The 14,532-nt window shown below is 44.0% G+C and overlaps 1 protein-coding gene across 11 annotated transcripts in view; it reads right to left on the bottom strand.

Annotated features, from left to right (window-relative positions):
- The window catches only part of GNPTAB (N-acetylglucosamine-1-phosphate transferase alpha and beta subunits), a 196,180-nt gene that overhangs the window by 110,663 nt on the left and 70,985 nt on the right, over positions 1-14,532 (bottom strand). For 10 of the 11 annotated variants that reach the window (XM_021092665.1, XM_021092666.1, XM_021092667.1 and 7 more), the window contains one exon: positions 10,919-11,064. In XM_021092665.1, the coding sequence (XP_020948324.1) occupies positions 10,919-11,064 (146 nt within the window). Of the gene's footprint in view, positions 1-10,918; positions 11,065-11,421; positions 11,540-14,532 lie in introns of those variants that run through there. The other variant, XM_021092671.1, reaches the window with a different exon arrangement.

The following is a 14,532-nucleotide window of genomic DNA, read 5'->3' as shown; positions in this document are numbered from 1 at the left end:
ACTGAGTGAGGCCAGGGATCAGACCTAGTTAAATTCATTTCTGCTGATCCATGACGGCAACTCCAAGCTATTAGTACCTTTCTTGCTTGGCTGCTTTTCCTTTGTTTCTGCATTTTCTCACTCATTAACTTAGTCTGCTCTTTGGAACTCAGAGAAAGCCTAGAAGTCAATCTTTGTATACAAACAAGAATCGGGAGACATGGTGAGATTTGTACCTGGGAAGGGCCTCCAAGGCCTTGCTCAGTTTCAATTTCACCAAAACGTGACAACACCCACAATGATAAATTCCAAAGATGGTCAAGTTCCAGCAAGCACAACCTTGAGGCTTCAATGATCATGGTAAAAAAAAAATTGTAAGTACAAAATGTGTTAATCAGACTCTTTATTCTCTTTTTGGTGAAATGTATCAATTAATTACTTTCTGTGCAAATAATTTCTTTTTTTTTAAATACATAATATCAGTTCCCAGACCAGGCATTGAACCTGGACCATAGTGGTAACAGTGCCAAGTCCTAACCCCTAGATCACCAGGGAACTCCCTGTGCAAATAATTTCAAATAAATATTAACCAAAAACATGTTAGCTTAGCAAATATTCACTTTCATGCATTGTTTCCATGAATTGTAACATCTTTTGGTTTTTAGCTAAATCTTAGTTTAGTTTTCTTACTATGAAAGTATCATGTGCTTAGTTCAGAATAGGCCAAAGACAAAATCTCCTATAGCTCTCTCTTTTTTTTTTTTTTTCTTTTCGCTGCAAACGTTTCATCTGGCTTTTTCTTTTACGAATCGACCTTTAAATTGTATTTGTTCCAAAACAACTCATGCTCATAGAAATAAAAACAATAAAAGTGTATAAGGCAAAAGGTTAAAGACTTCCTTCTCTCCTAGGCCCTGTTGTCAATCCCAAGGGGTAAACATGACTTTGTTTTTTTCCCAAAGGGACGTTGTTAACAATGGGATGCATATTCTTCCAGGAATTATTGTTTGCAGATTTAATTGTTGAAAAAAAAGCTGAGGAATTTTTTATTGAAATTACAAAATCCAACCCCTCAACCCTTCCCCCTCTTACATGAAAGTGCAGAGAAGAAACCATTGGTACTAGTTTGATATGGTTTCTAGTTTTCAACACTTAGCCTTCAAAAATGTGTGAGGGCATTTCTGGTTGTCACAGTCCTTGGGGAGTGTCATAGTCCTTGAGGGGACAGTGCTCAGAGGCTAACAACTCTGGAATGTCCAAGAGGGTCCCACATGATGCCACTGTTACTGCAGTCAGGTAGACAGCTAGAGATGTGCAGAGAAAGGGGGGGGGCCAGGTGGCAGGAAACCCTGCATCCTGTAAACAGCTGGGTCCACGGGCACACAAAGAAAGGCAGGAATCTCTAGACTGACAGGAAACTATACATTTTCAGGTGGTAAGTGTCCTGGAGCTAGACAGAGAAAGGTGGAAAAAGGCGGGAATCTCCAGCTTCCACATGTAACCTGTTGTTCATTATACCCTCCTTACAATAAAATTAGTCTGGCAGATAAGAAGTTCCCATCATATTAAACCTAGAAGTTTCTGCACAGCAAAGGAAACCCTAAATAAAAAGAAAAGACAACCCACTGAATGGGAGAAAATCTTTACAAATGAAGCGACTGACAAGGGATTAATCTCCAAAATTTATAAACACCTTCTGCAGCTCAATACCAAAACAAAAAAAAAACAAACAAAAAAAAACAAAAAAAAACAACCCCATTAAAAAAAAAAAAAGATCTTCAGACAATTCTCCAAAGAAGACATACAGATGGCTGAAAAACACATGATAAGACGTTCAACATCACTCATTATTAGAGAGATGCAAATAAAAACCACGATGAGGTACCACCTTACACCACCCAGAATGACCATCATCAAAAAGTCTACAAACAGTAAGTGCTGGAGAGGGTGTGGAGGAAAAGGAACCCTCTTACACTGTTGGTGGGATTGTAAATTGGCGCAACCACCATGGAAAACAGTATGAAGATGCCTCAGAAAACTCAAAATAGAACTACCATTTGACCCATCAATCCCACACCTGGGTATCTATCCAGAGAAAACCATGATTTGAAAAGACACATGTACTCCAATGCTCATTGCAGCACTACATACAATAGCCAAGACATGGAAACAACCTAAATGTCCATCAACAGAGGAGTGGATAAAGAAGATGTGGTACATAAACACAATGGAATATTACTCAGACATTAAAAGGAGAGAAATAATGGCATTTTTAGCAACATGGATGGACCTGGAAATGACCAGCTAAGTAAAGTCAGTCAGACAGTGAGACAAATGCTATCACTTACATCTGGAATCTAAAAAAGGACACAATGAACTTCTTTGCAGAACAGATACTGACTCACAGACTTTGAAAACTTACAGTTTCCAAATGAGACAGGTTGGGGGTGGGGGGGAATGCACTGAGGGTTTGGGATGAAACACTGTAATTTGGTTGTGATGATCATTGTACCACTATAAATGTAATAAAATCCATTGAGTAATTAAAAAAAAAAAAGTTCCCATCATGAACCAATGTCATGACACTTCCAATCAAGGCTAAAGAAGGACAAAAATCCCTCCTCCCCTTGGGAAGATGGAACCGGGGTGAACATCAGAGAATAGGACCCCAAACCTCCCTTCCCCAATGAATACTCCTCCCCTTCATTTGTATGCCCCTCATAACTGTTGTGCCAAAGAAACACAGAGCAGCTGCTCACCTGTCAGCCTGCCTCCCCTCTGGGGCTGTATTTCTCAGTTAAATAAATCCTTATTTATTTATTTACTTATTTATACTTTCATTCATTCATTTACTTATTTATCTATTTATGTTTTGCTTTTGTACTGGAGGCATATTGAAGTTCCCTGGCTAGGGGTCAAATCCGAGCTGTAGCTGCGGGCCTACACCACAGCCGCAGCAACTCCGGATCCAAGCCGTGTCTGCAACCCACACGACAGCTCACGGCAATGCCTGATCCTTAACCCACTGAATGGGACCAGGGATAGAATCAGTATCCTCATGGATAATAGTCGGGCTCATTACTGTTGAGCCGCAGGGGAACTCCCAATCTTCTTTTTCTTTTTTTTGCTATTTTTTAGAGCTGCATCCTCAGCATATGGAGGTTCCCAGGCTAGGGGTCGAATCAGAGCTATAACTGCTGAACTATGCCACAGCAATGCCAGATCTGAGCCACATCTGCAACCTATACCACAGCTCACAGCAATGCCAGGATCTTTAACCCACTGAGCGAGGCCAGGGATCGAATCCGCACCCTCATGGATCCTAGTTGGGTTCCATAACCACTGAGACATGAAGGGAATTCCCCAATCTTCACTTTACTTTCTTTTCTTTCTTTCTTTTTTTTTTTTTTTTTGTCTTTTTTGTCTTCTCTAGGGCCACACCCGCGGCATATGGAGGTTCCCAGGCTAGGGATCTAATCTAATCGGAGCTGTAGCCACCGGCCTATGCCAGAGCCACAGCAACGCCAGATCTGAGCCACCTCTGCAACCTACACCACAGCTCACGGCAACACTAGATCCTTAACCCATCGAGCAAGGTCAGAGATCAAACCTGCATCCTCACAGATATTAGTCAGATTCATTCCCACTGAGCCATGACAGGAACTCCCCAATTGCTTTTTCAAACAAACATCTATGCCAACTCCGAATCATCAATCCATTTTTTCAAATGCATTTCAGGGTCAGTTGCCAAGATCAGTATACATCATCCCTAAACACTGCACCATTAATTTATGTGTAAAACAACTTCTTACACACATTAAGCTACAGCTTGCTCTATAAATATATCATCATTTATTCCACACATCAGTATTTTTTGGTGAGTGTTTCCTATGTGTCAGGTACTTTGCTAGGCCTTAGGGTTATATTGACAAGGGAAGGAAATGCAGCTCTGGGATCGTGGAGCTTCCCATAATGGAGACTGAAACTCTTTCCACAGCAGTAATGCTACCCCCAAACGGGGTTCACCTCTTGGTAGGTGTTGAGCCAATAGACACAACTAAGCCAAAGATTGGGAGAAGGAAGGTTATTACTTGCAGCAAGTAAGAACACCACAGATTTTTCCCAAAGCAGTGCCCCCCCAAACAGCAAAACTGGGGACGTTTTAAGCTAGGGTACTTGCAAATTCATGAAGAGGCTTGAATAGAGGAGAATTCAGCACAGACCTGGGGCAAAGTTTGACTTTAGTTGACTGAAGTCAAGAAGGTCAACGTCATCAGAGTTCCCGTTACGGGACCGAGGTTAACGAACCTAATATCCATGAAGACGTGGGTTCGATCCCTGGCCTCGCTCAGTGGGTTAGGGATCCGCTGTTGCTGTGAGCTGTGGTACAGATCGAGGATTTGGATCCCACATTTCAGTGGCTGTGTGTAGGCCGGCCGCTGTAGCTCCGATTTGACCCCTAGCCAGGAAACTTCCACATGCCTCAGGTATGGTGGCCCTAAAAACCAAAAAAAAAAAAAAAAAAAAAGGTCAATATCTTCCACCTGGGTGGGGGTCTTAGTTTCTGCAGAAGTCACAGATATATTATCATAGGAGTTCTCTTGTGGTGCAGGGGTAAGGATCCAGCCTTGTCACTGCAGCAGGTTGGGTAACTGCTGTGGCAGGGGTTCGGTCCCTGGCCAGGGAACTTCCGCATGCCATGGGCAAGACCATTAAAAAAGAAGTTTTTATGTATAACACCTGAGGAGGGCTCTGCTTTATTACTGAACTATTGTTTGACTGCCTTTTCTCTGTTCTTGCATTCCTTTGTTCTCTAAGATCACCGATTACTGAGACCTGTTCAAGGACAAGCACTGTAGCCAGGCTTAGATCACAAAATGGCTTAGGCCGAAACGGCTTCCCTTATGGCAGGAAAGCCATTTCTGGATGGTGTGTGTATGTATGTATGTGTCTTTTTAGGGCTGCCTATTTCTCGTCATATGGAAGTTCCCAGGCTAGGGGGCCAGTCGGAGCTGCAGCTGCTGGCCTATGCCACAGCCACAGCAAAGCCAGATCCGAGCCACGTCTGCCACCTCCACCACAGCTAACAATGAAACCAAGCAGGGCCCTGTGGGCTCCTGGGCACAAAAGCCTATGTTCCCGCATTGCATTTTAGGAAATAGGCCTCATTCAGCCTCCATAATTGTCCCTGAGTTCCAAAGGGCAGGCTCAAACAGTTGTTAACCAGGAAAGGGAGGGGATGCAAAGGCCAGGAAAGAGCAGTCAAGAAACAATACTGCAGGAATTCCCATCGTGGTGCAGTGGAAATGAATCTGACTGGTATCCATGAGGAGATGGGTTTGATTCCTGGCCTCGCCCAGTGGGTTGGGGATCCCACATTCCTGTGGCTGTGGTGTAGGCCAACAGCTGTTGCTCTGATTTGACCCCTGGGAACTTCCATATGCCCTAAAAAGCAAAAAAACAAAAAAAAAGAAAGAAAAGAAGTGAAAAGAAACAATAGTGCAGTCCCGGTTCCTCCTCAAAGAATGCACGTAACAAAATCTTTGAGTTCTTCCTCAGAACTGAAACCCCCAGCAAATGCAAGTTGCTGATGAAGCATTCTTCATTCCCAAAGAAGTATCATCAGAACTAAGCCCGGAATTGAAACTGACGTGAACCTAGCCGGAACCCAGATTGAGACTTGAACCCACAGCTTTTAAATTAGAATCATTCACCCTGTGTCTGGCTTTACTGAGATTCAGGTGCTTCAGCACAGAAGTCATTGAGTGAGAGCCCAAGTGACAGGCAAAGTGATGGGAACATGGACAGACTTGTATTCCAGGAGGTCACTGTGGCTGTGGGGGAGGGACCGCTGCTGAGTCACAACAGGAACTCCCCTGGATCTCTTTCTCTGAGGACCCTCCTAACTTATCTTCTTTCAGTAATGATAATCACAAAGATAATAATAATTAGAGTAGTATAGCAATATTATCTACAACAAAATAATTGTGTCCCTATTATAAGATAGTAACAATACAGTCTAGGAGTTCCCACTGTGGTGCAGCAGAGACAAATCTGACTAGGAACCATGAGGTTGCAGGTTCGATCCCTGGCCTCGCTCAGTGGGTTAAGGTGTTGCCGTGAGCTGTGGAGTAGGTCACAGACACAGCTTGGATCTGATGTTGCTGTGGCTGTGGTGTAGGCCGGCAGCTGCAGATCTGATTCAACCTTTAGCCTGGGAACCTCCATGTGCCGCAGTGCAGCCCTAAAAAGCAAAAAAAACAAAAAAACAAAAAAACCAAAAAACAAAACAAAACAAAAACTTCTTCCCCAAAACTTTCCAGAAGTTGGGGTTTTTTGAGCATGAGCAACCTGTTCTTGTTGGCCTTGCAATAAAACTTTCTCGGCTCCAAATTCCAATGTTTGGTTTTTTTTCCCCTCATCATATGTTGCACATGCAAACTTTTGTTGGGCAACACTAAGAACCCCTGAATGACAGGCCCAGTCTAAACACAGGCACAGAAACTACATGACTAAGATTGAGAAACTCGAAAAATTCCTGGAGGAGTTCTCCTGTGGCACAAGAGGTTAAGGATCCAGCCTTCAATTCCTGGGCTGGGCTGGGCACTTCCACATGCCTAGGGCATGGCCGAGAAAAAAAAAAAAAAAAAAGAAAAAAGCATTCCAGGAAATAAGACACACATTAGCTCCTATTCATTCCCTCTCCTTCCTCCATGACCTTGTTTCATCACTCACTTTCTCTGCTAATCAATCGTCAAATTCTTCCTCCGATAGCATTCCATCCTAACTCCTCAAGCATCTTCCCATTTTGTATTTGTGCTTCTCTATCTCTCATCTTGGAATTGAAAGTCTACACCTACGGCCTTCTGGGAGTTCCTATCGTAGCTCAGCAGAAACAAATCTGACTAGTATCCATGAGGATGCACGTTCAGTCCCTGGCCTTGATCAGTGGGTTAAGGATCTAGCATTGGCATGAACTGTGGTGTTGGTTGCAGATGCGGCTCGGATCTGACACTGCTGTGGTGTAGGCAAGCGGTTACAGCTGCGATTTGACCCCTAGGCTGGGGACCTCCGTATGCTGTAGGTGCAGCCTTAAAAAGACAAAATAATAATAATAATAATAATAATAATAATAATAATAATAAACCTACAGCCTTCACGCCTCAGTCCAATGCAATCTAACTTTTTTTTTTTGCCACACCTATGGCATGCAGGCCAGGGATCAAACCTGACCCACAGCAGGGACAACACCAGATCCTGAAGCCCTAGGCCATATTTTTCTTACGGAGGTGTTCACTGACCGTTTACCTGCTCGATCCAATCCCTTTTCTTCTTGTACTTGATTTCACTGCAGCATTTACTCCCTGGGGGATCTCTCCTATTTTAATAGTGTACCACCACTGCTCGCCAATGCCACCAAGTCAGTTGCCTTCATCTTGGTTTTCGAGAAACTATTCATTAAACTGTTCCATCTAAAACCAAACTCATAATCCTCCGCAATTCCATTCCCTGGCTCAATTCAGACTCAATAGGCACTGACCCTCTCAAGCAGGAAACCAACTCTGTTTCATCCTCAATTCTTCTCTCTCATTCTACTCATTCAATCAGCCACCAAATCGCTTTCTCCACCCACAATCCATTGCCTTAGGTTAGATCATTAGCATTTCTTTTTTTCTCCCCCTCTTTTGGCCACCCCATGCCACATGAAGTTCCTGGGCCAGGGATCAGATCAGGGCTGCAGTTGTGACCTATGCCACAGCTGTCACAACATTGGATCTTTATCCCACTGTGCCGGGCTGGAGACTGAACCTGTGTCCCAGGGCTCCAGAGAAACCTCAGATTCCACTGGGCCACAGCAGGAACTCCTCATTAGCACTTTTTAAAAGGACCCATCTGTCCTTAATCTCCACTGCTATCTCTAGTCTATCCCCCCAAGGCCTGAGGGAGTTGGGAGTTTTCACCGCAGAGGAGAAATCCCGACCGTGACACCACCCTACTCACGAACTTTCACCTTTTTTCTTGAAGCTTGCTTCCGGGTTATACCCAGTCTCCTTCACAGTGTCATCACCAGGATCTCCCAGCCTTATCTGCATGTGTTCCGGTCACCTTGGACGGCTTTTCATGCCCCAAGGCAGCCAAGTTCATCTGAGCACTGAGACATTCATTTCAGGCACTGAGTGTTCTGTTTCCGTATCCTTCATCCCCCAGCGCAAGGTCTGACAACTTTTGAACATCCTCAGTCAATGCTTCTTGAGTGAATTAACCACCAACTGTGAGTGGCTGGTTCTTCAATAAAACATTAATTATTAATTAATTTAGTAGATAAGTAAAAGAATTATGAAAGGAATGCCTCCTTCAAAAATATTCCTTTTTCTGGAGTTTCCGTCGTGGCATACTGGTTAACGAATCTGACTAGGAACCATGAGGTTTCGGATTCAATCCCTGACCTTGCTCAGTGGGTTAAGGATCCGGTGTTGCTGTGAGCTGTGGTGTGGGTCGCAGATAGATGCGGCTCGGATCTGGAGTTGCTGCGGCTCGGATCTGGAGTTGCTGCGGCTCTGGCGTAGGCGGGTGGCTACAGCTCCAATTAAACCCCTAGCCTGGGAACACCCTATGGTTCAGGTGCGGCCCTAAAAAGACAAAAAAAATAAAAATTCCTTTTGGAGTTCCCGTCGTGGCTCAGCAGTTAATACACCCGACTAGTATCCATGAGGAATCGGGTTCGATCCCTGGCCTCACTCAGTGGGTTAAGGGATCCAGCATTGCTGTGGCTGTGCTGTAGTCTGGCAGCTACAGCTCCAATTCAGCCCCTATCCCAGGAACTTCCATATGCTTCAGGTGTGGCCCTAAAAAGACAAAAAAAAAAAAAAAAAAAAGACGAAAATATTCCTTTTGGGAGTTCCTGTAGTGGCACAGCAGAATGAATCTGACTAGCATCCATGAGAATCCGGGTTCTATCCCTGGTCTCAATCAGTGAGCCCGGGATCCAGCCTTGTCATGAGCTGTGGTATAGCTCCCTAGCCTGGGAGCTTAACCATGCCACGGGTGGGGCCTAAAAAGGAAAAAAGAAAAAAAGTTCATTTTTTTTTTTTCCTAGATGAGTGGGAGGCAACAAACAGTCTGTCATTATCCTTTTTTTTTTTTGTCTTTTTGTCTTTTTAGGGCCACACCCGCAGCATATGGAGTTTCCCAGGCTAGGAGTCTAATCAGAACTGTAGCTGCCGGCCTACGACACAGACACAGTCACAGCAATGCCAGATCCGAGCCAAGTCTTTGACCTTCACCACAGCTCACGGCAACACCAGATCCTTAACCCACTGATCGAGGCCAGGGATTGAAACCGAAACCTCATGATTCCTAGTCGGATTCATTTCCACTGCGCCACGATGGAAACTCCATATCTTCAAATCTTATCCAATTCAGGTCAGACTATCAAAAGCAAAGCAGCTGCTAAAACCTTTCCCCTTTTTCCTGTAATATTTTTAATGTGTACAGGCATATATTCATGAGATCATGGTAAATATGAGCATCAAACCTCAATTCTTCATAGATAATGATAACTAAGCCATGAACTGCATCTCCTTAGAAAATCCTGTGTAGAACTCTTGAAGTAACTAGAGATTTAAGATTAGCTAAACTGAGAAAGTCAGATCATATGAGTTCCTATATTTGCGAGCTAATTTGGAAACCATTCATAAGGGGAAGGAAAAAAAAGTGACCTCTTATTTTAAGTTTTCAAGAAATTTTCACTCTCATTATCATAGTGGAAATCCCCAAATTTCTCAACTATGTTCTTAAGAGATAAAGAAGATACCTCTGGGAGCCTAAAAACATCTGCCAGAAAATGTTATGAAACTGAAGATGTTTCTGATACCATTGCCCAAACCTGTTATAAGTTGTAATGAACAGGTATCATTCCCACAGTGGGCTCTGGTTTCTTTCCCTTTGAGTAACCAGAATTTCTAAGCCTTTGCTGAGCCTTTCTGATTTCTCTACTTAGTGATATGGATTTAACAGTGCCTCTTAGGGGATGCTAATATGTCGATGGTAGGAACAAATGTATGAAGACCAGATTCTCTGGCTAGTAGTAGTAAACTAGTATCAAGTATTCATCTGTACATATTTGTTCAAGAAACATTTATTAACCATTTATTTTGTGCTAGCGTGTAGTGTTGGCGCTGACTGAATATTTATCTGTTTTTGTAATGCAAGTGGCTGACTTAAGCTTTGATCGCCTAGGCATCCTAGAACGGCCATCTCAAATAAACACACTGCCAGCCACAGACTGGCAGGGTCCTTTGTTTGAGAGATCTTTTCTTTTTTTCCTTCACAGCCCCTTAACTTGAGGGATCTGAGCAATGCCTGCAACCTACACAGCAGCTTGCAGCAAGGCTGGATCCTTAACCCACTGAGCAAGGCCAGGATCAAATCTGCATCTTTATGAATACTAGTCAGTTTCTTAAACCACTGAGCCACGGTTGAAATCAAATCTTGATTGATTTCAATAAGTGACCTTTTGGCTTATTTTTTTTCCTCTTTCTTTGATTTATAGTCCTGCTCTGTGCTATCTTTGCAACTTTTCTATAAATCTAAAATAGTCCAAAATAAAGCACAGTCTCTTATTTCACCCGGTAAAAGGAGAACCCAGGCCGTGCTCGTTCTCTCTCCCTCCCTCTTCCCCTTCGACCTCACTGTGTGGCCCCCAGCGGTGCTATGTGATTTCCAGGTCTTGTGAAGTAACAGCTCCTTATCTTTTCAAGATTTCCTGATGGTTATTGCCGAAGGGAGTCTTGCAGTCACAATAACCACAAAGACTGGTCCAACCACACTGGCTATTGAGAGGCTGAGATAGCACAAAACAGCCCACTGGAGATACAAATATAGGAGGTTCAGTTCCTGCTCATGAAGAGTTTCAAGTCTAGTGGGTAGGCCAAGTTACCTTGTGAAGTAGATAGCCGAAGGAGCCCAGGACGCTTCGGGATGCAGAGGGGTGGCAGAGGGAAGACGTCCTAAAGAAGGTCACTGCTGAGGTGAATACATCCAGCAAGGACTTACTAAGCGCCTCTGTAAAGGACTGCTCTGAGCCTGGGAATAGAACAAATTCGAAAGTGAACAAAGCAGGAGTTCCCGTCGTGGCGCAGTGGTTAACGAATCCGACTAGGAACCATGAGGTTGCGGGTTCGGTCCCTGCCCTTGCTCAGTGGGTTAACGATCCGGCGTTGCCGTGAGCTGTGGTGTAGGTTGCAGACGCGGCTCGGATCCCGCGTTGCTGTGGCTCTGGTGTAGGCCAGTGGTTACAGCTCCGATTCAACCCCTAGCCTGGGAATCTCCATATGCCGCGGGAGCGGCCCAAGAAACAGCAACAACAACAACAAAAGACAAAAAGACAAAAAAAAAAAAAAGACAAAAAAAAAAAGAAAGTGAACAAAGCAGAAGGAATACCTTTCCTAGGCATTGTAGGAGGATACCCTGGAGAAAGTTAGCAGGCTGGAGTTCCCATCGTGGCGCAGTGGATAACGAATCCGACTAGGAATCATGAGGTTGTGGGTTCGATCCCTGGCCTTGCTCAGTGAGTTAAGGATGCAGTGCTGCCGTGAGCTGTAGGTGTAGGTCACAGATGCGGCTCAGATCTGGCGTTGCTGTGGCTGTGGTGTAGGCTGACAGCAACAGCTCTGATTAGACCCCTAGCCTGGGAACCTCCAAATGCTGCGGGAGCGGCACTAGAAAAGGCAAAAAGACAAAAAAAAAAAAAAAAAAAAGTTACCCAGGTGAACAATCAAAAAGAAAACAAACAATTTATGTTTAAAGGTTAATTTTGTACAACTGAGTATAGCTTGGGCACCAGAAAAAAATTTGGCTCACTGTGTGACAGTTTCCTGCCTTTATATACAGAAGTGACTTCTCTCCATACCTGGGAACAGGGCCCAGAATCCATTCACAGTGTGCGCGAGTGCACGTACACACACACACACACACACACACACACACACACACAGCACGGGCCATTCACATGGTGAACACCACCTCAAGTCTGATCCATTACGACAATGTCCTTTTGCCAGAAGTAGGGATATAGAGAAGAGATTCTATCTCAGCCCTACCCCTAAGAGCATATTTTATTTTATTTTTATTTTTATTTTTTGGCCATGCCTATAGCATGCAGAATTTCCTGGGGAGGGGGCAGGGATCGAACTCACACCACAGCAGCAGCCCAAGCCACTGCAGTAAAAATGCCAGATCTTTAATCCACTGAGCCACAAGGGAACTCTTTACGAACATATTTTATTTGTTTTTTTGTGTGTGTGTGCGTGTGTCTTTTTGCCTCTTCTAGGTCCACTCCCGCGACATATGGAGGTTCTCAGGCTAGGGGTCGAATCAGAGCTGTAGCCACCAGCCTATACCACAGCCACAGCAACGCCAGATTCGAGCCGCATCTGCAACCTACACCACAGCTCACAGCAACACTGGATCCTTAACTCACTGAGCGAGGCCAGGGATCGAACCCACAACCTCATGGTTCCTAGTCGGATTCCTTAACCAGTGTGCCACAATGGGAACTCCTTTGAGAACATATTTTAAATTTGTTCTGAAATATAAAGGGGCGAGTATAACGTACACATGGCGCTTTTTAAAGAGGTGGCACCCCTCATTACGTGAGCCCTTTTTTCCAGGGCAGTGGTTACCACAGTCACTCACATAAACTTGACTCGTTTCAGAGGACACTTGGAAGGAGAAGGATGGTGCCATCCTCTTGGCTGGAATGATCCCTACGGCCCTGCCATTCACTGAGAAATATACTATTTTGATTTGATTTAAAACATGTGCTGAGTTGCAATCATCTTTAATTCATTTTATCTCTCCTGCCTTTGTTGTTCACAGCCATGTTTGTTAACCTCTGCCTGACCTCTGGGAATCTAGAAATACCATGAAAAGTCAACCCAGTTCAGGTGCATTAGACAAGGTGAGAGAGTCAAGTTAGGTAAATGTGAGCCACAGTTGCAGAGAAACCCAGAAATCTCAAAGGCTTTATTGTCTTATTTATGTAAAAACCCAAACCAGTGTTTCTTAATGGCTGGGGTTTGGGGTTAGGTAGAGGGCTTGCTTCGCAAAGCTGTTCAGGAGCCCAGGTTGCCAGCCTTTACCATGACAAGTGGTCTTCAAGGTCATTATTGGCAGTGACATCCAAAGAAGAAGGCATACCCACTTTTTCACTACCCACGCTGGGAAGTGACTCACAGCTGCCATTGGCAAGAACTGTCCTGATCCTGCCAGGAGGAAATGAAGTCCCTGCCTGGGAAACAGCTTCCCAGCAAAACCTAGACAAGGGGAAAGCAGCAAGAGTCTTTCGTGTTAGGTGAACATCTAGGCATAATGTATGCTTTATACTTTTACGGCACAGTTGAGAAAAGTAATACAGCTGTCAAAAGGTGACGAATGAAGTATGAGGCTTTCTGAGATCTTACTGAGTTTTGGTAAATACATTACTGCAATTTTAAAAAATATTTTTGGCACAGGAAAATCTACTTCATAGTCTGTAATAACCTATATTGGGAAAAAAGAACACATATGTATATGTATGACTAATTCACTTTGCTGTACTCCTGAAACCAATACAACATTGTAAGTCAACTACATGCCAATAAAATTTAAAAAATAAATAAAAAATATTTTGGACTGGAGTTCCCGTCGCAGCTCAGTGGTTAACAAATCCAACTAGGAACCATGAGGTTGAAGGTTCGATCCCTGGCCTTGCTCAGTGGGTTAAGGATCCTGTGTTGCCGTGAGCTGTGGTGTAGGTCTCAGACACGGCTTGGGTCCTGCGTTGCTGTGGTTCTGGCGTCGGCCGGCGGCTACAGCTCGGATTGGACCCCTAGCCTGGGAACCTCCATATGCTGCGGGAGCAGTCCCAGAAAAGGCAAAAAGACAAAAAAAAATATATTTTGGACTAATTGTATATTATTTTTTTGGCTGTGCCTATGATATGTAGAAATTCCTAGGCCAGGGATCAAACTATTGCCAAAGCAGCCACCCGAGCCACTCACTACAGTGACAATGCCAGATCCCTAACCTGCTGAGCCACAAGGGAACTCCTGGATTAATTTTAGATTTATAGCAGAGTTGCTAAGATAGCCTAGAGCATTCCCATACATCTTTGACTCAGTTTCCCCCAATATTAACATCTTATGTAACCATGGTACGTTTGTCAAACCAAAAAATTAATATTGGCACATTACCATTAACTGAGCTATAAGCTTTATTGAGATTTTACAAGTTTTTACTTTTTCTGTTCCAGAATTCAATATGCTATGCCATATTACATTTAGATATCATATTTCCTTTGTCCCCGCTAGTCTGTAACAGTTTCTCATTCTTTCCTTATTTTTCATAACCTTGACAATTTTGAAAGTACTAATCAGGTATTTTATAGAATGGCCGTCAGAGTTCCCACTGTGGCTCGGCAGGTTAAGAACCCAACATAGTGTACGAGAGGACAGGGGCTCAATCTTTGGCCTCACTCAGTGACTTAGGATCCGGCTTTGCCACAAGCTGTGG

The sequence above is a fragment of the Sus scrofa genome, chromosome 5 (genome assembly GCF_000003025.6).
Source record: "Sus scrofa isolate TJ Tabasco breed Duroc chromosome 5, Sscrofa11.1, whole genome shotgun sequence".
Lineage (NCBI taxonomy): Eukaryota > Metazoa > Chordata > Mammalia > Artiodactyla > Suidae > Sus > Sus scrofa.
The sequence above is the reverse complement of the archived record's forward strand: the minus strand, read 5'-3'. Positions and strand labels throughout refer to the sequence as shown.